Below are 25,120 nucleotides of genomic sequence, written 5' to 3'. Positions count from 1 at the left end.
CAGAATTTGATTTAGAGTGGTAGCAAATAAAGGTTAGGTAAATTACATGCTTCACACTCCCAACTTTCACCCAAATTTAACTTTGGTCCTTCATCTTCTAATTGCAACAATCAAGTCCTCAACTATAACCTGTGTTTCAATTTGGTCCTCCCATCACCCACCATTAAAACTTTGGACGAAAAGTGCGCAATAGAGGGAAAAAAATATAGGGAATATTACACTTTTCAACCAACATTCACTCAAATCCCATTGGGTGCCTTGTGTTTAAAAACACTCAAATCATCTTGTTTCCAAAACCTCAAAAGTCAAAAGCAGCAGGCATGATTTGTAGGGGGACATGATCAATATGGTCTTAGTACCTTGATCAAATTCTAGATCAAAAGGCTCTTGATTTGTAGGGGTAAAGATGAACCTTTCTATTTGTTTATTTTTTATGAAGCATAGATGATACCAGTCCATGGCTGCAGCTAACCATGGCCACAGTCTTGTGCGAAAGGAAGCTTCTAACACTCAACTAATACATGAGGACTAAGAAGTCCAAACACTTCTAAGAAGGTGGTGTGTCGTGTCTGACACCAACACTCGTCAAACACTTTTAACGTGTGTTGGACACATTTCCAAATGTGTGGCATGTCTGTGTGGGTCATGTGCCGGACACTTTATGACACGTCCAATCGTGTGCTATTATTATTGTTATTGTTATTGTTATTGTTATTGTTATTGTTATTATATTATTATTATAGGCATGGACATAGTTCAGACACTTGGTCAACACATGTAAACATGAAATGCATTTCGTGTTTGAAGAAAATAACTTGGGATACAAAAATAAAAGAAAACAACGTAAAAGTATATCAATTAACTCTGTTTCCTTTAGACTTTAGGGATTAGTCCTATGTTGCATGTTATTACATTTGAAAATGTCATAATACATATATGTTACTACACATCTTGCACATGTTCCCCACGTGTCGTAAATTGGTGTGTCAATGTCATGTCGCATGTCCAAGTTTGCACTTCTTAGCATGCGGCATCTCTCTTGCAGGCTAAGTATGAATGAAGGCCCATAACTCAAATTTATTTTTGTTAATCCACGTGGTATCAAGATATTTTTACTTCCAGCTGTCAGCTCCATGTTTTCTAATTCATTGGGTTCTCGATATTAATGTGTCTGCAAATAAAATAAGCTATCTTCCAAGAAACATCTAAGAAAATTAAAATAACTCCTATAGAATGCTACTTTGCCATTTTTTGGATATGGTCAGTACATCTCAGCATTATTCATCACAAAATGAGCTCCTAGACAAACAGAAAAATGACATTTAACACAAAAAACTTCAATTGGAGATTTCTACTAAATTTTGATAGATAGAAGAGAAGAAAAGTAATAGATTTCTACATACATTACTGAAACAACTAAAAGGGAGGGGGGAAAACCTATTAATTTAATAGATAGTCAAAGAGTTAGTTAAATAAAGCATAATTGATGAAAGAAGCTCTTTCTGACTCTTGACAATGCACTTAAGGATGCATACCAAAGATCAACCCAATCAAAGTGAGTATTGGAAAGGAGTATCATTTCGGATTTATTGTTCAATTTTGAAGGGATATAAAAACACCACTAGCACACAGGTGCGCTCACACAAGAAATGTAAGATTCAGTGTCTGTGTGTGTGTTTTACTTTTACTTCTTGGCTAGTAAAAATCAGCATGCTGTAACGGAGACTCATACTGTGCACCTGTCCCTTTGAGGTGGAGGCAGGCACAATTCAAACCAACAGCTAGAGGTAAACTCCTGTGGGTGTTATGGATTTCCGAATTCTATGATCAAATCAAGATTAAATATAAAAACAAAGTTTCTTTCATTTTCTGTTTCTATTTGCTACAAACTGAAACATTTTGAACAAATTAAATCCTTTGTACCAGGTGGTGTTGATACCCAATAATGAACAATGATATGTACAAGGCATCAACCTTTGAACATTTCTCATGCATAATCATGAAAAAAAATGGCTACAGTATTCAGCATCCTTTTAGGCATAATAGGGAGCACAATATACAAACTACAACTGGAGAAATTTTATTGAAAGATCGAGGAATAAGAATCTTACGTCATCTGTGTTGATGGTTCACCGACAGATTGAGCAGCAATTACCCCAACTGGTTCTCCGGAGTGTGCAAGACTTGATATGTATTTTTGCCTGACCAACTTAAGTAGTTCCTCTCGTTCCTTCAATTCTACAGATCCATCTTTGATCTTCAGTTCCTCAATGTACGTTTGCACTTTTTTTGTGAGACCTTCAGGCAATTCCGTAATGTAATTATTGAATTCAAGCTGTTGATGAAATTTTTGACCAATAATTGCCTGATTCTGAAAATAAACAAAACGAAGAGACACAAGTAACTATCTGTGCTAATAATGTTGATTGAGTAAAGCAGGAACGAAAGTTCTCACCGCTGCCAGTGCCTCAAATTTGGCAATAAAGCTCGTCTGGTGTACATCAACACCATCTTCTCCATAAGTAAATTGAATGATCGAACCATCTGCATCACGGACAGTATAATCATAACAAACTTTCAGGCATTCCATGTTTTTTACCAGGCATCTTTGCAGGTATCCACTACGAGATGTTTTAACGGCTGTATCAACTAACCTATACATGAGGAAGTAGAATTAGAAAACAGGTGGTCACCAAATAGAGCAGAACATTGAAAATATCCCATTTATACATGGCAGTGCAGAAATAATAAAGCAGCTAAATTTTGACAGTTTTTGACATTGAATAATAAAGCAACTAAATTTTGAGAATAATGAATTACAAGGATACAAATACAATTGGTTGTGAGCTGTCAAGTGAAGTCACTAAAATTAAAAAGCATTTCAATTTTGATAGGGATGCATAATTAGCGTGCCAATATGTGATTTCCATATGAAATCATGGACTTCTTGTATCCGGAATCATGAACATCCTTACCCATTATACCCTCATCTTCCTATTTATAAGCCACAGATCACCTCAAAGGTTCCTTTTTCCTCTTTTTACTCCAGTTTTCATCTTATTCTTCTTGTTAGATCATCACTAGTCCAAAAAGCTTAAAATGTTAATGCATATCAAGCTCTCCAACACACTCCCTCAGTGCACCCCATCTTGCATGTGGAAATGCAAACATCCAAACATGTAGAAGAAACATAATGCAAACAGGAAACAAATGCAAAACAGTGAGACTTGAACTTAAGGCCTCTTCGTGTTGTTAGATCATCACTAGTCCAAAAAGCTTAAAATGTAAGGAAAGGGCCCAACAATGCATATCAAGCTCTCCAACACTCCCTCAGTGCACCCCATCTTGCACGTGGAAATGCAAACATCCAAACATGTAGAAGAAACATAATGCAAACAGGAAACAAATGCAAACAGTGAGACTTGAACTTAAGGGCTCTCCTAACCTCAGCTCTAATAGTAATACCATGTTAGATTACCATTAGTCCCAAAAGCTTAAGTAGTCAGAAAAGGGTCCCAACAACACTTACTAAACTCTCCAACAGTAGAATCGTGAAACTTATTATATTTTCATACATTACACCGTACTATATTGGTAAGCAACCAACATTTGAAGTGTGTAGGCTGTAGAAATCATGTCCAATGGTGTCTGAGTATTGCAGGCATTCTATACACATTTGACATGGACACTGCTTAGTAGTACTACACATGCAAATCACCAACTATCATACCTTCGAGTGATTTAGTAAATATTTCCCAAGTAATCAGAAACACAGGCACAGATAGCATACAGAATAAAGGCATATATTATTAGTAATATAACATATTTCTTATGCCACCTCTCAAATGTAATTCATAACTTTAGATGACCATACCCCCGAAAAAACATCTCTTAATCATCAAAAGATACAAAATTGAAAACTATTTTCTGGACAGTAAACCATGATCCAGTAGCCAAAGTCCTACAATAATTCTCCTTTTGTTTTACACCATCCCCCCCAACCAAAATAGCTTAAGGAAATGGGACTCCGTGGAATGCATGTGCAGAAAAAAAAATATGGGCTCAAACATCACTTACAAAATTGCATTAAATTCTCTCCCTCCCTCCCTCCCTCTCCCTCTCAAAGTAGATTCACACACCAATGTACCCCCATATGGACTTCAACCCTACACCTCCCCTTTTGGAAGTGGCAGGAGATACTACTAAAGCTAATAGCTGCCAGTCAAAATCAAATTGCATTACACCATCTACCAAAAATATATAGATATGTTTGTGTACATATAACATACCCCCCCCCCCCCCCCCCAAAAAAAAAAAAAAAAAAAAAAAAAAAATCTGAAACAAGATCAAGGTAGAATGTTTAACTTACCCTTCCCGGCCGGCCATGCAGTGAAAGTAATATTCCTGAGGACGAAGACCAGTAAGGAAACGATCAGAAATAAAACCTCCAGCTCGAGATGAAAAATGCCATGGAGGAAAACAGGGCAGGGTTTTTCCAGAAACCATTCGAGGTACTCGTTTTCCTTCTAACTCTTGTTGGCCCAGACAAGAGGAAATTTGTTGGAAATTAACCTGTTTAACACATTTTGCAATCAGTAACAGTTGCCCAAACAATATGACCCAAGAAGAAGGTTCCAAATAGAAAATCAGACACATAGTTTAAAATTTTAAAATGTTCTACTTAGATAGTTTGATCAATTACATTTCACATCTTCAGATGAGATGTACGTAATATATTATATAATAGTGACAATCGTCTGTAATTCTATAGCTGTATACTATTTCCACACAATGTCAAGAGCACTTATTCAAGTAACATGGATCTTCCTACTACCAAAAATTATGGAATACAAAGAGCTCCTAATAAAAATATAAAAAATAAAAAAACAACGCCCAATTAGTGCACATGAATGTGTGTTTGGAAGGAGAAAAATTGGGTACACACTTAACCTTTGGCATAATGCACAAAGTGATTGCCCCGAGACTTGAACCAATAACCTCAAGGTTATTAGGCCAAGATTTTACTATTGAACCAATGGTCACCCCTACCTGACAGCTCCTAATAATTATAATAGATAAAAAAAATACTGAAATACCACCAAGTGCCAACCAAGTATAGTGAAAGGGGTTACAAAGAGTATAAAGAACTCCTGCCAACTTACCGTACTACCTTTAGCCCCACTAATAGTCATAAGAGAAATGCAGTTCTTTGGAAAGGGTTTTAATAATCCTTTAACCAACAAATCTTTGTTGATATCGGAAGTCTTCTCATGGAGCCTATTCTTCATCTTCAAATCCATGGATGCTGTGGCAGATTGTCCACTATTGTGTATAGCTTTCTCAATTTCCAATTGCAGTTTCATTGGGCCTGCAAAACCAAATAAAGGATCAAAACATTACAAATCCATTTAAACAAGCACGTATCATAAAATATCAAGCAGGAACAAATATTAGAGAAATCATTGATGAGAATAAAAATTACGCCATATTACTATCCTAATGGATTGAGCCTGAGAGGGATAGATCGGGTACAGACATAAACTTCAGCATTATTTGCACAAAGTAACTGCCCTCAAAGTTCACAATATAAACAAGAGATTTCACTTCTTAGCTACTAAGTTCTACAAGGGAGAAAGTTTGGAGAATAGACAATTCTAGACATAAGTGGGAAACACTTTCCAGTTATACACCAACAAAATCTCACTAATGTAGCATTGTCCAAATCCAGGGGAAGAAAGGATACACCAGAAGCCAGGAAATGAAAAAATATAAGTACCATTTAGGTGTATTGAAGGAATGATGCAACAGCATCCATTGCCTGTTAGAAAAAGACCTATCTACTCCGGAAGCCTAAAACAAATCATATGGCCCACACACAATGTAGAAAAACCTTTCAGTCAAAAGGAAAGTATCCATGGTAGTTAGTCTTTGTTAGTATTTACGTGAAGTTAATGTGTTGATCATCTGTTTTATTTGTTTTATGAGTAACGGTACTTTGAGTAAATTTTAGATTTGCTGAGTTGAGTTGTACTTTGGATCCATGGGTTGTAAATATGGGTCCATGAATCCTGTTTTGGATCAGATTTTGATGTGTTATGTGTCCAAAAGTCAAAACTTGGCCACCAAGTTTGACTCGTATATATGTGACATAATGGCCTAATTTAGAAGAGAAATTAAAATTGATTTGAGTTTTGTGAATTTATTTCTCAATTTTGAGAAAGAAAATTTTTTTCTTTTCTCTTCTTTTTCGCTTTCTTCTCCTTCTCTCTGCAAAATACTTGGATTACTAAACTCGGGATACGGTTCGTCACCTCATAATAGTCTTAGGCCTCTCCAATCAAGCTCTGATGACCCCTTAACCCTTCCCTACACTTTGACCTTTGATTTCATACCATAATACCATAAAATAGCAGCCATCCCTAGATTTTTAACACTATATTTCTGAAATCCAGCTAGCTATCCCTTTGGAAACTAGATCTAAATCACTTTGGTGAACAAAACCTAATGGCATGTTTGGTGGAGAGAATAGGAGAGAAATAAGGAAGAAAAGGATAAGAATAATAAATTCATTTATCTTCCATGAATGAGTAGCTTTGTTGAATCATGATACAAATTGTGTATTGTACAATAACATATATGAATATAGATAAAAAGAAACTAGATCTAATTCAATCACATTGGTGAACAAAGAATGGCATGTTTGGTGGGGAGAATAGGAGAGAAATTAAGGAAGAAAAGGATAAGAATAATAAATTCATTTCTCTTCCATGAATGAGTAGCTTTGTTGAATCATGATTCGAATTGTGTATTGTACAATAACATATATGAATATAGATAAAAAGAAAAATGGGTTTTCAAATAGAATATAAAAATATTGCAAGAATAAAATATTAAAACATATAACCAATGACATGAAAAATCATCTTTAAGAAACTCACAAACCCGTCAAAGACGCAAATATACATTTATTACAAACCCAAGTATACTCGCAAGAAATTAGGGGGGAAATGAAAATTTATTGACAAAAGATAAATGACATTTCATTGCAAATATTAAAAAATAAAGCAAAAAGTTTTTTTTCCCCAATCAGGCCCAGTCAAGGCTTTAAAAAGCAGCCGCAACCGTTACGTAACGCCGTTACGTAATGGTTGTGGTGGTTACCGCCACCCATTACGGCCGCTATAGCAGTGTGACGAAAATTCATACGTGTAATGACCGTTTCAATGTTACGTAACAGCCGTAGCAGTACCGTAACGGTCCGTTACACACCGTTACAGCTTTTTACAATATTCTGAATAGCTTCCTTTCCCAAAAAAAATAAATAAATAAATAAAAATTTACAAAAAAAGAACAAATACTAAAGTGATTCAAGCCTAAAGAAAAATCTTACATGAATTTATTTTCTATATAATTTTTTTTAATTTTTATTTCATTACATGAGCATGTAAAATAATATATATATAAACAGTGGTTATATTTATTTTTATAATCATTTTATTGAATATTTAATTGTAAATATTTTTTTTATTTTGTTACTGTAATGTGTTGTCTAAAAATGTCTTTAAAAAACTCAAAAATAAGTTTTGTTTATGGCACAATTTTTATTTTTATAATCATTTCATTTAATAATTGTGAATATTTTTTATTCAGCTGGTTCAAGTATTGGTCAAAAATAATTTGTAGACATTTAAAATCAATTATTCTTAAAGTCATTAACTATTGAAATAAAATGTAAAAAACTTCTTTTATAGTGATTTGAAAATAAGGATATATTAGATCATACTTAAAAATTAACAAAAATTGATCAAAATCTATTTTAAACCCTAATAAATGTGCTTTTGGAAAGAAAAAAAAAATATGAATCAGTAAGTCTTCAAATTGTGCGAAAAATAAAAAAATCACGATTTTAGTTACTGCAACAGTTACGCTATGGCCTTCATATCCAGCAACCGCGCCACCGCAACCGCTTTTCGAAACCTTGGGCCCAGTAGATTTGATCCCGGGTACATATGGTTCATGATTTGCAACAAAAGACATTCTTTAAAAGTTGTTTGGATATGAGTATTTTTATGGTTTATTGTCACGGTCAAAACAAGCCTTTTGCCTCAAATATCAAATCTAATTAAAATCAAATATTCGGTGTGTGTAAACTCTCTATTTCTATCACTTGAATTAGATCCATAGGAGTAGGTCAATTTCTTGTATCAAAGGGAGTATGAGAACTACTTTTCTTGCGAGCTTATATTGATTTGGGTCTCCTTTGTATGTGATTTTCTAAATATATGGTTCATGATTGTTTAATGAGTGTCGATCATGGTGATTGATAGAGGAAGAAGATTTTTAACAGTGCCAAAACCGGTATGTATCTCACGATTCAAGACACCAATGCTACGAGCTAAAAAGCACGAATACTTCTATGAAGGAGGCGTGTTATGTCAGACATGACACTTTGCGAACACTCTTAAAAGTGTTTCCAACACTTCTTCAATCTCTCTGAATTAAAATTTTAAATTCATCATATCAAACACTTCTCAGACATTTTGGTAACACTCCTTGAACCCTCCAAACATGGCCATGTGATGAATCTCTTCATAGTAATAGTGATCTGCATTCTTCAGAATGCAACTAGTGTTCTCTAAATATGTTTTGAAATATTTATAAAATAAATACATCATAGGCATTTTAATGTTTTATAATTGTTTTGAATTATCCATAATATCTTGATATTTAAAATATAGAATACACGGATTTTAATTTTAATTATATTTAACTACAAAATAAATTGATAGAAATATAAATTTTCAACGTGTCCCAAGCTACGTGTTCATTTTTGAAATCGTCATGTCAATGTGTCGGTGTCGTGTCCATGTTGTGTCATGTGTCCATGTCGTTGCTGCTTAGGATACGAGTCTGCAAAAAGTATCTTTTTCCAAAAGATACAATTCATATTGCATATCGCAGGGTTCTAACAACACTGTGGATGAGAGAGAAAAGGGAGAGAGACAGAGAAGTGAATAAAATATTAAGGCCCTTCTAAGTACTTGTACCTTAAAGTACATGTACTTATCTCCAGAATGTGGAAGAAAACCTATTGAAAAATGTTTTAAAAAAGTCCTCATTTCTATTCATTCGTTACAAGCCAACCAAAATAAGAGAATGGTAGTTGTGTAATTGTCACTTATTACTTATTGATATAAATATACATAGTTAGAGAGAACAGACTGATTTTAGGTTTTGTGCCTCCTAACATTGTTCTTCTCTCTTTCATCCTAAATTTCTTCTTTCATTGCTAACTTGGTATCAGAGCAACACACAATCTCTGAATCTCTCTGTTCTTTCGTCTTCCTGGTTCTCCTTCATTGTTCGAAAATGTTAAAAAAAAAAATTCCCAGCATGCTTGACTAGGGCTGGGGATTGCCCAGAAAAATTTTCAAATTTTTTGAACTCTTCTTTGCCTATTTTTCGATTTTTTCTTTATTTTTGTGAAAAACGGATTGTTTTTTCAGATTTGCTCTCCTAGCCTGTTTTTGCTTGATTCAAGGCTTAGGCTCCTTTCTCTAGGAACCAACTAGGCTGTTTATAGCCTTCCCTGGCTTCAGTTTTCACTTCTGGGACATTTTTTTGGTTGTTGTTGGTCCTTGTGGTTCATTCGGGTGCTGTCTGGCCTGTTTCAGCTGCTGTTTGGGCTGTTTCTGGTCCTTGCTGGTTCTGTTTTTGGTGAGATTTATACTTCCAGACAGTTTTTGTTCTCTCTTCATCTCATTTTTAAACTGGTTGTAGTCTTCACTAATGGCTGCCGAAGATGTCATTCCAGCCAGCAATGAGACTAAAAGTTTAGGTCCTAGTGTGATGCTTGGTGACAACTCTCCTCTTCAACTCACTTCTGTTAAGTTGGATGGTACCAATTACTTAGTGTGGTCCCGTTCCTTTCAATTGGCTATTACTGCTCATGGCTTGTTAGGATACATCCAAGGCGTTACTAAGGCTCCCCCGGAGGATGGATCAGCACGTGACAAATGGAATAAGGAGAATGCCCTGGTCATGACCTGGTTACTCAATTCTATTCATTCTAATATTAGTCGGTCATTTGTTTTGATGGACACTGTTCATGAGATTTGGACTGCTACAAATCAGATGTATTCCCGACGAAGTAATGATGCTCAGGCTTATGAACTGCGGAAAAAAATTCGGGGCTTTAATTAGAAAGACAGATCTCTCGCTGACTATTATTCAAAGTTGAGTAGTTTGTGGCAAGAACTTGACTATTATCAAAATTTTCAGGGTGTGTGTTCCCAAGAAGCAACTATGTTTCAGCAGATGGTGTCCAACGAGCGTGCGTATGACTTCCTTGTTAGTCTCAACATGAAGTATGATCCAATTCGTGTTCAGATCCTTGGCCGTGATCCGTTTCCTACCGTGCGTAAGGCCTATGCTTACGTTCTGCAGGAAGAAAGTAGGCGGAGTGCTATGGTTTATCAGCCCCTTCAGGATCGCTCTACTCTAGCCGTCTCTTCTGCTCCTACAGATGCAAAAGTTGGTCAATCCAAGTCTGGAGGAAAAGGCTCCTCTAATGATCAGCTCATTTGTGATTATTTTGGGAAAAAACGTCATAATCGGGACCATTGTTGGAAGTTGCATGGTCGTCCTACTCGAGGACGAGGTGGTGGTCGTGGTTATCGTGGTGGTACTGTTCGCTCTCATGCACATCTCTCAGAGTCATCTCCTAATACTTCAAGTGATCCTACAGCACTTTCCCAAGACGAGTTACACACTCTCCGGCATCTCATGGCTCGGCTTAATTCTTCTCCTACCACTACTTCTAAACCCCCTTCCTCCAACTTTGCTTCCACAGGTATTCCTTCGCATGCCCTAAGTGTTGTCTCATCAACCCCTTGGACTATTGACTCTGGTGCTACCGATCATATGACAGGTTTGTCTAATCTTTTCCACTCTTACACCCCTTGTTCTGGCAAGGATAAAGTGAGAGTTACCGATGGGTCTTTATCCTTTCTCTCTGGGATAGGCTCCATTCATTATTCTTCTTCTATTTCTCTATTATCAGTTTTATACATCCCAAACTTCTCTACTAACTTGCTTTCTGTTAGTCGTCTTACCACTTTTTTAAATTGTTCCATAACCTTTTATCCTTCTCATTGTGTCTTTCAAGAACTGGATACGGGGAGAACAATTGGCAGTGGTAAAGCACATGAGGGCCTTCATGTTTTAGACGCTAAATCTTCTTCCTCCGCTAGACAAGCTCTTCAAACTACCAGCACTCCTGGCCTCTCACTTTTACATCAATGGCATCGACGTTTAGGGCATCCCCCCATTTTTGTTTTAGACAAACTTCTCCCAAATTTAGTGAAACATTGTGATAGGAGTAATATTCATTGTGATGCTTGTGAGTTTGCCAAGCATAAACATTCTTGTTATCCTCCAATTAATAAAAGAAGTGTATTTCCCTTTATTGTTATTCATTCTAATGTATGGGGTTCCTCTCGTGTTATGTTTGTGTTTGGCTATCGTTGGTTTGTTACTTTTATTTATTGTTATTAATATGCAACTTGGATTTACATGCTTCATACGAAGAGTGAAGTTTTCTCTTGTTTTAAAACATTCCATAAGATGGTCCATACTCAATTTGCCACTCCCATTAAAGTCCATCGGAGTGGCAATGGCACTGAATATATTGATGGTGACTTTCATGCGTATTTCAAAGAACATGGTATCCTTTACCAAACCAGTTGTGTCGGTACTCCTGAACAGAATGGTATTGTTGAACGGAAAAACCGTCATCTTCTTGAGGTTGCTCGTGCTCTTATGTTCACAATGCAAGTTCCCAAACCATTCTGGGGTGATGCGATTCTTACCGTTGCTTATCTTATTAACCGCATGTCTTCTAGTGTTCTACAGTTTCAGCGCCCTCTTGATCTTCTCTCTCACTTTTGTGTCTCCCATCTCTCTTCCTCCTAAATTGTTTGGTTGTGTCTGTTTTGCTCATTCCTCTCGCCTCACTTGGAGCAAATTGGATCCCAAGGTTGTGCGCTGTGTTTTCCTTGGTTATTCCTCCACCCAAAAAGGCTACGAGTGTTATGATCCTCACTCTCGTAAATTCTATGTTACTATGAATGTTACCTTTTGTGAGTCTGAATCTTTTTTTTCAAGTCAATCTCTTCAGAGAGAGGCTTCTACAGAAAAGATTGTTTCTTCTGATTCTTCTTATGCTTTTTTCTCTATCATTTGTAGTGAGGGGAAGGTGCAAACAAAACATATTTAGGGGGAGTCTAATAGGTTGGATAGACCAGATCTCAAGACTTACACTCGACGACAAAAAGAAGAGCCATCTCATGTGCTTCCATGACCATCGCCATCTCCGGATCCAGTTCCTATTCCATCTGTGGATCCTTTAGGTAATGAATCCTTGGTCACTACTCTCATTCCCATTGATGATCTTAATCTTCCTATTGCTATTAGGAAAGAAGTTAGAATTTGCACTCAACATCCTATATCTAATTTTGTGTCCTATGACTCCTTATCTCCATCATATCGTGCATTTGTTTCGTCATTGTCTTCTGAATCTATTCCGTAAGGTTGGAAGGAAGCACTTAATGATCCCAAGTGGAAAGAAGCTATGGCAGAAGAGATGCGAGCTCTGAGTAAGAATGGCACTTGGGAGTTAGTTTCTCTACCATCGGGAAAAAGACCTGTGGACTGCAAATGGGTGTTCACCATTAAGCAACGAGCAGATGAAACCATAGAAAGATATAAGGCGAGACTAGTTGCTAAATGGTTCACTCAGACTTATGACATTGACTATCAGGAGACCCTTGCTCCGGTGGCTAAGATGAATTCTATCCGTGACTTGCTTTCTTGTGCGGCAAATCTAGGGTGGCCATTGCAACAATTGGATGTAAAGAATGTTTTTCTCCATTGTGATTTAGAAGAAGACGTGTATATGGATGTTCCTCCTGGGTTTTCCTCTCCAACTACACTGCTGGAAAGGTCTGTCGGTTAAAGAAAGCATTACATGGTTTGAAGCAGTCCCCTAGAGCCTGGTTTAATAGATTTCTAAAGGCGATGATTAGATTTGGTTACAAGCAGAGTCATACAGATCATACTATGTTCATCAAACAGCGGACTGATAAAGTTGCTATACTCATTGTCTATGTGGATGACGTAGTTGTGACTAGGAATGATGTACAGAAGATGTTTCAAATCAAAGTTCAACTTTTCAAGGAATTTAAAATTAAAGACCTTGGGCCTTTACGATACTTTCTTGGGATTGAGATCGCTAGATGAGACAAGGGCATATTTATCTCTCAAAGAAAGTACATCTTAGATCTACTTGGGGAAGTAGGGATGTTAAGGTGTAGACCGGCAGATTTCCCTATAGAGGCCAATCACAGACTTGGCAGCAGTGATGGAGATTGTGTTGATAAGGGAAGATATCAGAGACTTGTGGGGAGATTAATATACCTTTCTCATACTAGGTCTAATATTGCATATGTTGTGGGTGTAGTAAGCCAATTTATGCATGATCCACGAGTAGGTCATTTGGATGTATTTAATCGGATCTTGAGGTATCTGAAATCAGCTCCAGGAAAAAGGATCTTGTTCTCTAATCAAGGTCACTTGAGGTTATTGTACCTTTGTAGGCAGAAATCTAGTGACTTGGCGCAACAAGAAGCAAGCAGTTGTAGCCAGATCAAGTGCAGAAGCAGAATATCAAAGCATGGCTAATGGCATTTGTGAACTTATGTGGCTTCAAGTTTTATTAGCAGACTTGGGATTGTTAAGTCGAGGGCCAATGAGATTGTATTGTGACAATAAGGCTGCTATTAACATTGCTCACAATATAATTCAGCATGATAGAACAAAGCACATTGAGATTGACAGACATTTTATCAAGGAGAAAATCAGCAGTGGAGTGATTTGTATGCCTTTTGTGCAATCAACAAAACAGTTGGCTGATATATTTACTAAAGGGCTAGGTAGTAAAGTTTTTCATTTCATTGTATGCAAGTTCGGCATGAGAGATATCTATGCACCTACTTGAGGGGAAGTGTTAAGATTAGATGAAGGGTAGTTGTGTAATTGTCTACTTATCACTTATTGATATAAATATACCTAGTTAGAGAGGACAAACTGATTTTAGGTTTCGTGCCTCGTAACATTGTTCTTCCCTCATCTTCTCTCTTTCATCTTAAATTTCTTCTTTTATTGTTAACTGAATGTTCATCCAAAAAATACCCAAAACAAGATAATGGAAAATTCTCGTAATTCTTTCCTTCTAGCCTATTTAATCCTAAAGCCAACAACCTTTTCTGACCATGAACCTGCCACAAATCCAACCGTAGGCAACTCCACCATAAGCTTCCTAAGGTTTTGGGTGAATAAAGTTTCCTAAGTTGCCCCACACCAAACAGTAAACATTCAACTTCTAAACTTTATTTCCAATTTCACCTTTCTGCCATTATTATTATCATTATAGCTAACTTCCTTGATCTATAACTGAGAGAGAGAGAATCACTAATTGACTCATCTGATAGTCTTCCATAATCAGGACCTACCAGCAAAGAGACCCAAATTTTTAACAACTCGAGGCAAGGCTAAGACTTCAGATTTTTAATAACTTCGTGATCAACCAGCAAAGAGACCCAAAATTACTAACCATCATCAGGACCATGGTTCGAAGTTACTGCCAAGAACACGACAACTCAGGCAGGTAACTCATTGCAGTAGCAATAATGTGATATTGCAACACAATACAAGTTCATCATGATGTGTGTTACAGGTCTGTATTGCCTCATACCATCCCATCCCGACCAATGTCGCATTTTATAGCAAAATATCACGACAAGATGTCACGGTATCAGCAACTGATGTTCAGAGTCCTCGAGTCAACTCTAGAAACAGTTAACTACTTCCTAGATAACCAAAAAATATCACACATTATTTCACTCAATTTCATAAGAATAAACTCTTTGACGACTTTATTATTTAGAAGACAAACTATCTACGATTTTATTTAATTATATTCTGACTGACCCTTGGCATGCCAAGGGCCGGTTTCTCCATTCCAGCAACAGTTGTTATGTTTGCAGCATCACATCCACCAATACATCATGAATTGCAGGGAATGAAAGTGTAAGTTCATGAAAAACTTCAAAAGAAATCAAAAAATGCTTTGAATAGATAAAAGTAAACTTTCTATACTGATCTAAACAACTTCAGAAACAAAAAGGCAATTCCTGCAAATAGAAGAGGATTCTACATTTTATAATGTGGTGCAACAAATTCTCGTGGACCGATGGAATAAGAACAATACTCCTCTCCACTGTTTGGCACATTTATTGAATCCCAATTTCAAGTATGTTAGAAATTTTGATTTCATGGACTTATCTAGTCTCTTGAAATTATTTTTTTCGCTATTTTGTATTGTAGGTACCTATGAGGCACGGGCGCAGGTACGGATAGTTACAGGTACATTGATACGGAAAGACCTAAAAAAAAAATAGGATATTGGTACAGCAATAAATTTTTTATTTTTTATAATTTATAGTTTCAAATTCAACCTACAAATCAAAGTTACCAAAACTAAAAGGAGAAATTACAAAATCAAAACAGAAATCATGGTTCAATAATATCAATACCAAAGCAAAGTCTATAAGCTATTTTAATGCCATTAAATAGAAGAAATTACAAAACAAAGTTTCATTTCAAAAGCAAGTTAAGCAAAATTTGAAAATTTGAAACTTCAATTTGCACTTCCATCAACTTTATCATTAAATAATACATCTTTCATCTTTGGCACATCAAGTAAAAGATTTGCAATTTCAAATAAATTATAAGTCTCTAATAAATTAAACGTATCTCCACAAATATCTCATATCTGGGTGCACCCCTGATGTACCCATCCCGTACTCACAAAAGTACTCACGGAGTACCTAACTACCAAAGAACGTATAAAATGTAGCTGGTACATATTTCAAGTGCCCAGTACGAGTATAGCAACATTTTCAAAGTATTTGAGCTTCATAGGTAAGTACTATAGTGATGAGTGGCTCCATGAGGACTCAAATAGAGTCCCTTCTCGTAGGGATGAAGGGGTAACACGTGAGAGGAACAAGTCCTTTAAAAGGTATTTTGATGATATCATGGAGCGAACCAAGGTGGTAACCTATGGAAAATTTTTAGGTTATGTTGAGGCATTCTCCAAATATGATTCCATTCATAATAGGTGGCACATGGATCCTTACACTTGGTGGCGTGCATATGGTGCATATGCACCAACATTTCAAAAACTAGCTTTGAGACTACTTGTGCAACGCACCTCATCATCTTATTGTGAGAGAAATGGGAGTACTTACTCTTTCATTCACTCAGTGAAAAGGAACAAAATGTTCCCTCAACGAGCAGAGGACTTGGTATTTATTCATATCTATCTCCATCTTCTATCAAGGAGGAGCTCCCAATACATGCAAGGAGAAGCAAAAATGTGGGACATTGAAGAAGATAACTTTGACTCACTTGATGATATTGGAATGCTTGGGATAGCTAACCTCTCACTTCATGAACCGGCTATGTAGGCGGTCCTATTTACAAATGGCGAAGAAGATATAGGCGATGGTGAAGATGTCGCAAAAGTTGGCTCTAGTTAAAGATTGGATAGATTTATATTTTGTGGTTTTCATGAATTTTGTAACCCCATGATGGTTGGTACATTGGAATGACATATGTGATGTATTGTTGGAATGCAATTGTTATGTCATTTATGAATGATATTTGATGTTAAAGTAATGAAATGTATGTTTTTTTTATATATATATAATTTTTGTTGGTGTTATTTTGCATTTTTAATTAACTTCTAATAATTTTTTTTTTTTAATTTGACATATGATAAATAAACAAATATATATATATATTGAGCATGTCCCTAACGTGTCATGTCTGCGGTTTTTTGAAAATTTGTGGGTTCGTGTCATGTTCGTGTTGTGTCCCGTGTCCATACGTCATTTTATATATACTATTATAGATGTTTGAGATGAATACTTGATTGACTGTGTTGTCTCCAAATGAATACCAAACTTGGTTGTATCCGTGTATGAGAATGAACATTTTAAGTAGTCATTTCTTGATGAAGAACTTAAGAGAAGATTTATAACATCGCAACACTTGGTAAGTTGACTTAGAGTAAAAAAGACCAAACTAATTATAAGAACATTGGCCCGGTCAACCAGGATAGTCACTGATCATCCAGGACTATCAACTATGTTGGTCAACCAACTCCAGAGACAGTCAACTAGAATTGAGAAAGTACTCAGTGATTGCAAACCTAATCAACAATAATCACTTAAATTGCAAATAGTCCCATAGAGCTTGGGACTATTTCTATGACACTTTCACATATGACTAACCATTTATCACAACTTTTCCATTTCAATTATTATAGCAGAACAGCACATAACATCAATGTACAAGATCAGCCTTAAAAAATAATAATTACTTCCTCAATCTTGCTATCTCACTAACTATTCTTAAAAGGATTAAGATTCATCAATGATCTACTGAAAATTTTGATATTCTCTAACCATTTTCCTCATCCACAAGTACAGTAAAGAAAATGTCCATGTTATGCAATATTGTAGAAAAGCATACCTACCTATTGTACCAGGCTTGAACTTAAAGAAATCACAATGAACTTCTTCACCAACATCTTCACCATCAAGTTTCTTCTTCCTTTCCTCGTCATGATCTGCTAATATCATAAGGTCATCGACCCCACATGTGAACCCATGAATCTGAAACATATATGTCAAATAAAGCAGTACAAAGATCTGACATTAGAGTCTTGACAAATATGTCATATAAGAAAAAACTGCGAAAAAAAAAAAAAAAATCAAAGAAAAATGCAACTTAACCTGTAAAAACACAGTAAACAAGCGACTGAGAGCAGAAAGCAGAATGCCTGCTGTGTTTGAGCCATAGAGCTCCTGCACAGTATGAACCAACCCATACTTGCCAAACTGAGCCTTGTCAATCACACCATGCACGAGTTCATTCTTCCAAATTAACAACATATGTTCACCACTTTCTTCATTTTTCCTACCTTTGCTAGGATGCTTCTGATTAGCCTGACCGCCAAAATAAGACGACGGAATCTTCCCATCTTTTTCAACAGTAAATGGTGTGTAATCTCTAGTCAAATGATTTAGAAGAGCAGTAATGACCTAAAAGACGAAAGAAAAATAAGACAATGAAACCACAAATCCATCTAACAATAAACAATGCCTTCACCAGTTTCAGAATTATTTACCCCGGGATTAGGTTGATGGTGGGATAAGGGCTTACACAAGATCCTATGGCTGAAAATCATGGGGACTACCTTATTCTAACCTTCGACGATGACCAACCAAACACTAGATAGGGCTGGATACACATTAAAAAATAGTTTGGGGATTGGATATTTGAGGACCGATTCTCCAGGCCTCATCATTAACTATGTTTCATACACAGCCAAAGTTCTTCAACTCCAGGACATTCAAGTACAGAAAACCTTCCTAAAGCAATGGGAAAAGCCATTTTATTCTCAGCTTGATGCACTTTGCGAAATGGGTATAAACAGACCATAGTAAGCTTCCTTGAAATGATTACCTGTTTCCCAGTCCAAAGTGGCTTTGGTTTCCATATTGCAGGCAAAACAGGCTGCATCAGAGCTTCAGAATCTACTGTAGAAATTTTCTGGCAGGGTTTGGCAAAAGATGAACCACACCCAGCAGCAAACACGCCAGAACCATAGAGGAGCTGATTGAACTGATCATGCGTTAGAAATGTATCCTTAATTGTGAGAATCACAGCACTTACAATATGATCCTGAAAATTTAAATAACGAATCAACAAATCATTAATACATACTCTAAAAAAATATAGAAAACTGGCAAACAAACAAAATAACAGTTAAAAAAATAAGAACTAAATGAAATATTGTCACCTGGATCAAACCTCTGACAGTATCACCCCTTGTTGGAACAATATATTGATGATTAGCATTCACAATATTATAAGCTTCAGCACGGGAAATTTCGTCTTGAGGTAGGTGAACATTTATTTCATCCCCATCAAAATCAGCATTATAGGTACTACAACCAGAACCATGAACAAAAAACACTAAGCATATAAAAAAGGCAAGATTTTTTTCTTTTTTTTTTTTTTGGATAAATGACAAAGCAAGATTTTTTTTGGACACGAGATCTAAAAAGGTGAATGCTGAAAATTATGCACATAACACCAACCTGCAATTGGCATAATGCATACGAAGAGTTTTCTCCCCTTTTAATACGCGAACTACATGTGCCATAATACTTGGCTTGTGAAGCGTAGGCTGCCATCGAAAATTTTAAGCAAGTTCAGAATGACATTCAATAAACAATGATAGATCACACTATAAATTAAGATACAATAACATGAAATCTAACGTTCATAAGATGAACAGCAAAAGTAATAGGAAGCAGCCAAACCAATGTTACAAGAAAACGTTGGAACGCATGTTCCATGACATGGTGTACACTTTCATTCTAAAACAGTGAATTTAGCGATCCAAAGTGTTTCCATAAATTTTTCTAATTTTTTTATTAAAATTTCTTCCTAATATAGGAAAAGTCAAATATGATGAACTAAAATCCAGATTGAGTGGAGCTTTAGATTGACAAAATGTAGAATAATGGGTCATAATACTCATAAAATTATGTTGCTGAACGATTAATTTGAAGAAAAATATACTATAATATATTTGATGTCAAATCAAGAAGTCTACTACCCCTATCGTACCCACATTTTAGAGGATGTGGCATACCGCGTTCCCGTTCTTTGTACCAAAATGACCTAAGTTCTAAGTAACATAGAGCCAAACAGTTTCAATAGAACACTTGTGGTTATTGATCAACAAGTTAAACAGCAAGGCCTGAAAACTATGAAGCACGGGTACGGGTACGGGTACGGGTACGGGTACGGGTACGGGTACAAGTACTGGTACTAGTATGATACAGGTACGTGAATACGGTAAAATCCATAAAAAGTAGGGTACAAGTACGTCTTGGTACGCTTGTAAAAAAATATTTATTTTTAATTTAGAGTAATGTAAAAATTAATTAAATGGTTTAATTTGTTAAGATCTAACCTATAACTAACATTTAATACCAAAAGTAAAGGTATAAATCAAAATTAAATGTTAATATATTAAATAACTTACAAACCATAGTTTAATTTTAAAATCATACTGAATATAAAACTGAAAATAAAAAAGAAGTCTAGTGAAAGGAGTTTTATTCCTTTAGTTGGAGAAAATATTGTTTCAATTGGGGTACGATACGGCTTGAATAGGTCCAACACTACTTGGGGCATTCATCATCAATACCTGCTTCTCCATTAATTTATGAAAGATGCACCAAATAACATTAGCGAGAGGCTATACATTTGACTAGGGCAAGGAAAGAACTGAAGCATCTAGACTTCAATTTGCAGATGATATTATATGCAAGACATAGTGAAGTAGAATGCAACAGGAGAAACAGGAGAGAAAAGAGAAGAAGAGGGCCACAGCCCTAACACAAACAGCCACAGCTTTCAATACTCGATATTATGGCCAAGCTAACGATTACAATGTAAAGACCTAATATTTTTAGGCTAGAAATCCTAATTCAAAATAGGAAACTAAATTAAAATATTATTTGGTAACCAGAATCCCTAAAATAAAATAAAATAAAAACTAAATTTACTAAGATCCTAATTGAACTATAAATTAAAATAAATAAATACAATTATAAAGTATTCATGAACATCCATGAATGGTCTGCATCACATACTTATGCATACATTACCACATCCAAATGCAGATCAAGACAAACTATGAAGTACCTATTCTTTCTTCTTCTTCTTCTTCTTTAATATTTTTTTTTTTTTTTTTTTTTTTTTTTGTGGAAAGACATAATTTGAAGTACCTGACGATTGACAAGAACAACATCTCCATCCCGCAAGTGCCGATACACAATTTTGCCTTCAAATTCATAATCACAACTCTTCCCATACTGTGTAACCACCCCTCTAGAAGAAGGTAATTTTCTTGAAATTGAAAGACGCATTTTCTTGCTTGGCGGCAGTTTCACAGTAGACAATTTATCAACATAATGAGTAGCTCCAGGATAAATTTCAGAGCCATTAACAATAGCATCTCTCAAATTGACAACATTCCAAGGTGTCAACCTCTACAAAAATTAAGAAAAATGTACAAAAATAAACGACTAAATTAGCAAGGGAAAAGACTAAGCAATAGAGTCACACTACAAGAAAAGTAAAAGCCTGCCTAACATCTAAGAAGCACGGGCACAAACACATGACACAACACAGATACGTGGACACGCAAATTTTCAAAAAAATGTAGGACACGGCACATTGGGGACATGTGCAAAACATATAATTTTATATATTTATTATGTGTCATATTTTTAAATAGTTAATATTTATTTTATGTCAAATATTTAATTTTTTCAAATTTATCAACCTTAGGTATACTATTATAGTAAACAAAATTTTAATTTTTTTGAACAAAAAATGGTCCTCAGTGTTTCCTTTGCATGTCCTCAATGTGTCCCAAGCGTCCCAGTGTGTCCGATAGGGGTTTGGAGCGTGTCCGTGTCCGACACATGCCAGACACCTATCCGTTGCCTCCAGATAGGTGTCCATGCTTCATAGCCTAACATTGCCATACAATGAGAAAGCCATCACAGCCCCCACACCCATAATGACATACAATCTATGTAATATTTGCACACGTATATGCACATATGATACAAGTGTCGCACAAACCAATTAACAATGTTGGGGCAAAAAGATAATCCTTCTAAGTTTTTCCTTTCTATAAACTTGGAGAGAGAGAGAGAGAGAGATGTCAATCTAGTTGCATTCACTTTGAATCTCTTTGTGTATAAGATTATGCAATTTATATAAAATAGCAAACTAAGAAAAACAAATAAAAAAAAGCATTATCATCTTCTACAGCATAACAAAAAGGCTAGCAGTCCAAGGACAAAAAAAAAGGCAATTATACATAATTTTTGTCATGAGCAATTAATGAACAAAGAAGTACAAAAGTTAGATAAGAGTTGGGAGATATCTTTATGATAGTCAAGAAGTTTTATCAATTATCATTTAGTAGTAGTTGTAGTAGTAGTAGTAGTAGTAGTAGTAGTAGTAGTAGTAAATAAATAAATAAAAAGGCAGAAGAGCAGGGCAGTGGGACATTAAGCTCAGGGTATTCAATTGAATACCTTGCCTTTGTTTATATATATAGTTTACAATATTCAACAAACTTTGAACACTCAATTCCCCATTTCAAACTTTGCACACTAATTCCACAAACCACTCATACTCTCTTTTTAATTCTGGATGTAATACCCTCATTAGAATCATCATGTATCCACAAAATAAAGTGTACGATATAAATTTCAAGTTTTGAAGAGTGTCGGTCACTTCCAAAATACATTGGGACCATACACTTCATTTTCTGAGTACTTTTCTTGGTACGTAGTTATAATTTATCCTCATATAAAGACCAAAAACCTACCCTCATATATCTAAAAAAGACATAGAACATACCTGAAAAATAGCTATTAAGCAACTAAATTTGAGGAAAACAGCTTCCAAGCTCCATCAAAACTAGGTATCAATTGCAGGACTTGTCAAAAGTAATTGTAGAACTATATACATTTAATTTTGCCCTTTTAGGTTGAAACGATAGTATCAATATATTATAACTTTCTTCTCTAGTCATTTGAGAAGTTTAAATTAGAAGATTCATTAAACATGAGGATAGATATAGTGTGATATATTTTATATAAATTCTCATTTAATTATTGAATACCCTGACCAAAATTCCTAGAGCCACCAATGTAGAAGAGTGACACAAAGATCAGCTTTAGTTTTAATACTTGGTTATGAGATTATTGTTGCTATAAATGATTATTACGAGAAATATGATTTAACAATAAACATGAGAATAATAGATTCATGTATAAAGCATCAACAGTATTATCATTAATTATTACTTTGAATTCAAAGTTTTTTTTTTTTTTCACAAAAAAAAAAAAAAAGAGAGTAAAACAAGCACGTTCACAAGTGGTATTAACTATTAAGATTATTATCAAACAATGTCATATAAAGAAAAGAAGCTATATTATTATCACAATTATCAACAAATGAATTTTAACCATAAAGTTTCATACATGTGTTAATCCAATAATAACAATATCCATTAGAATAGAGACAAATGGAATGATGCTACAACCACTACAGATTGAAAAAGTTCATATAGTGCTTTATAAATTAGAAAAGAAAAATGTAACTTTTACATTATAAAAATAGATTTCAATTCTTTATACAATTAAATAAACCCAAAGGATTTAAGTTTAATGATAACAATGGATTCAACAAGTCTACATAATTAGTGGCAGAATGCTATTGGGGCATGCCCACTTCATGCAACAATTATGTTATTCAACAAGGACAAAAAACTAACATGAGTAATCAAAAATAAAAAGTGAAATAAAATATCACACAAGCATGAGAGGAATTAATTGTGATAAGTGCAACATATTAAAATTGCAATAGCTCTATTGGGAAAATAAAATGTCCACCGCCATCTTTATGTTTCTAATAGACTAAGCACGGATACTTCTACGAAAGTAGTGTGTCTGTGTCAGACACTCGTCGAAATGTGTCCCTTTTTAAAATAAAATAGAGAGAAAAAAAGAGAGAGAGAGAGAGAGAGAGAGAGAGAGAAAAAAGACCTGGACACTTGGAAGGCACATGTCCATCATTTAGACACCCATGAAATTAATTAAAAGTTTAAACAAAACAATTTCAAATAGAAAAACAATATAAATTTATAGAAATTAGTGTCATGTCCATTTTTAAATATTCAAGTATATGACACAATAAATAAATAAAACTAGTGTTATGTTCCATTTTTTATAATTTTTTAATGATATGTTCATATATATGATATAATATATATATATATATAAAACTATATATTTTTTGTGTTTTTTGTGTCCTCCACATGTCGTGTCCTGCATTTTTTTAAAATTGTCGTATCCGTGTCATATTTGTGTTGTGTCACGTATCCATGTCTGTGCTTCTTAGGTAATAGATATCTTACCAAAATGGAGGCCATTGCTTAGTGGTGTAGACTACAACTGGAAAAAAAAACTCAGGCTTCCAAGCATCAAAACATGGGTTTGAGAAAGAAAATATCTACAATGTGGCAATTATTCCAAACATACTTCATTAATGGTCATTAATAGATATCTTACGAGCCCGTTAATAGATATCTTACAAGACTTCAAACTGGATAATTAAGTCCAAACATTATCTTTCTTTTTTTTTTCCTTTTTTTTTTGATAACCGAGTGGGCCAACTTTCATGCACCTAATCTCGGGGCCCTAAAGTTAACAACCATGCAAACCTCTAGTAGCCCCAAGGTGTGACTCAAACTCGATACCTGTGGATTTTATCCTCCAAGCTTTACCGCTCGGCCACTTACCTTGGGGTTCAAACATTATCTATTTTTATCTACAGTAGAACATTGTATCATATTTACTTACACCAATAATAGATAACATTCATTCCATTATGTATCTTTCTACCCGCGACATACCAACTTCATCAAGACCCTTTCCATGACAACAAATGATATTTTTGGCAGGCACATATTGAGCAAAACATAGGTAACATGAGTTATCTACCCGTACCTCTGGATAGGTCAATCTTAATGCGAAATATGGAGGAATCCCAATTTCGTTTACTGCCAAATAAGGATCTGGAGATATAACAGATCGGCATGCAAAATTAACCCTCTTCCCCATCATTTTCTGGCGGAAGATTCCCTCCTTTTTATCCAGCAATTGACATATTCCAGGAGCAAGCTCTCTTTTGCCTTGACCTACATTAAGTATAAAAAGCAACATGTTAATGCCTAGTTCAGATTATTAGTTTAACACTTCCAGTATACAATATTAAAAAGATAGGCAAGCACTGAGTTGTCTAATGCCTCCTAATATGCAGTAGT

The 25,120-nt window shown here is 35.2% G+C and overlaps 1 protein-coding gene across 1 annotated transcript in view; it reads right to left on the bottom strand.

Annotated features, from left to right (window-relative positions):
* Positions 1-25,120, bottom strand: part of NRPA1 (nuclear RNA polymerase A1) — an 88,177-nt gene that overhangs the window by 37,144 nt on the left and 25,913 nt on the right. Inside the window, exons 8-18 of the mRNA XM_028267548.2 lie at positions 24,804-24,994; positions 20,997-21,260; positions 19,293-19,381; positions 18,992-19,139; positions 18,655-18,873; positions 17,922-18,230; positions 17,663-17,801; positions 5,163-5,368; positions 4,370-4,572; positions 2,456-2,654; positions 2,112-2,371 (exon numbers count right to left, since the gene is read on the bottom strand). Coding sequence (XP_028123349.2) covers positions 2,112-2,371; positions 2,456-2,654; positions 4,370-4,572; positions 5,163-5,368; positions 17,663-17,801; positions 17,922-18,230; positions 18,655-18,873; positions 18,992-19,139; positions 19,293-19,381; positions 20,997-21,260; positions 24,804-24,994 — 2,227 coding nt within the window. The remainder of the gene's footprint in view (positions 1-2,111; positions 2,372-2,455; positions 2,655-4,369; positions 4,573-5,162; positions 5,369-17,662; positions 17,802-17,921; positions 18,231-18,654; positions 18,874-18,991; positions 19,140-19,292; positions 19,382-20,996; positions 21,261-24,803; positions 24,995-25,120) is intronic.

Source organism: Camellia sinensis, chromosome 5, assembly GCF_055761805.1.
Source record: "Camellia sinensis isolate YWXY chromosome 5, ASM5576180v1, whole genome shotgun sequence".
In the NCBI taxonomy this organism is placed as follows: Eukaryota; Viridiplantae; Streptophyta; class Magnoliopsida; order Ericales; family Theaceae; genus Camellia; species Camellia sinensis.
The sequence above is the reverse complement of the archived record's forward strand: the minus strand, read 5'-3'. Positions and strand labels throughout refer to the sequence as shown.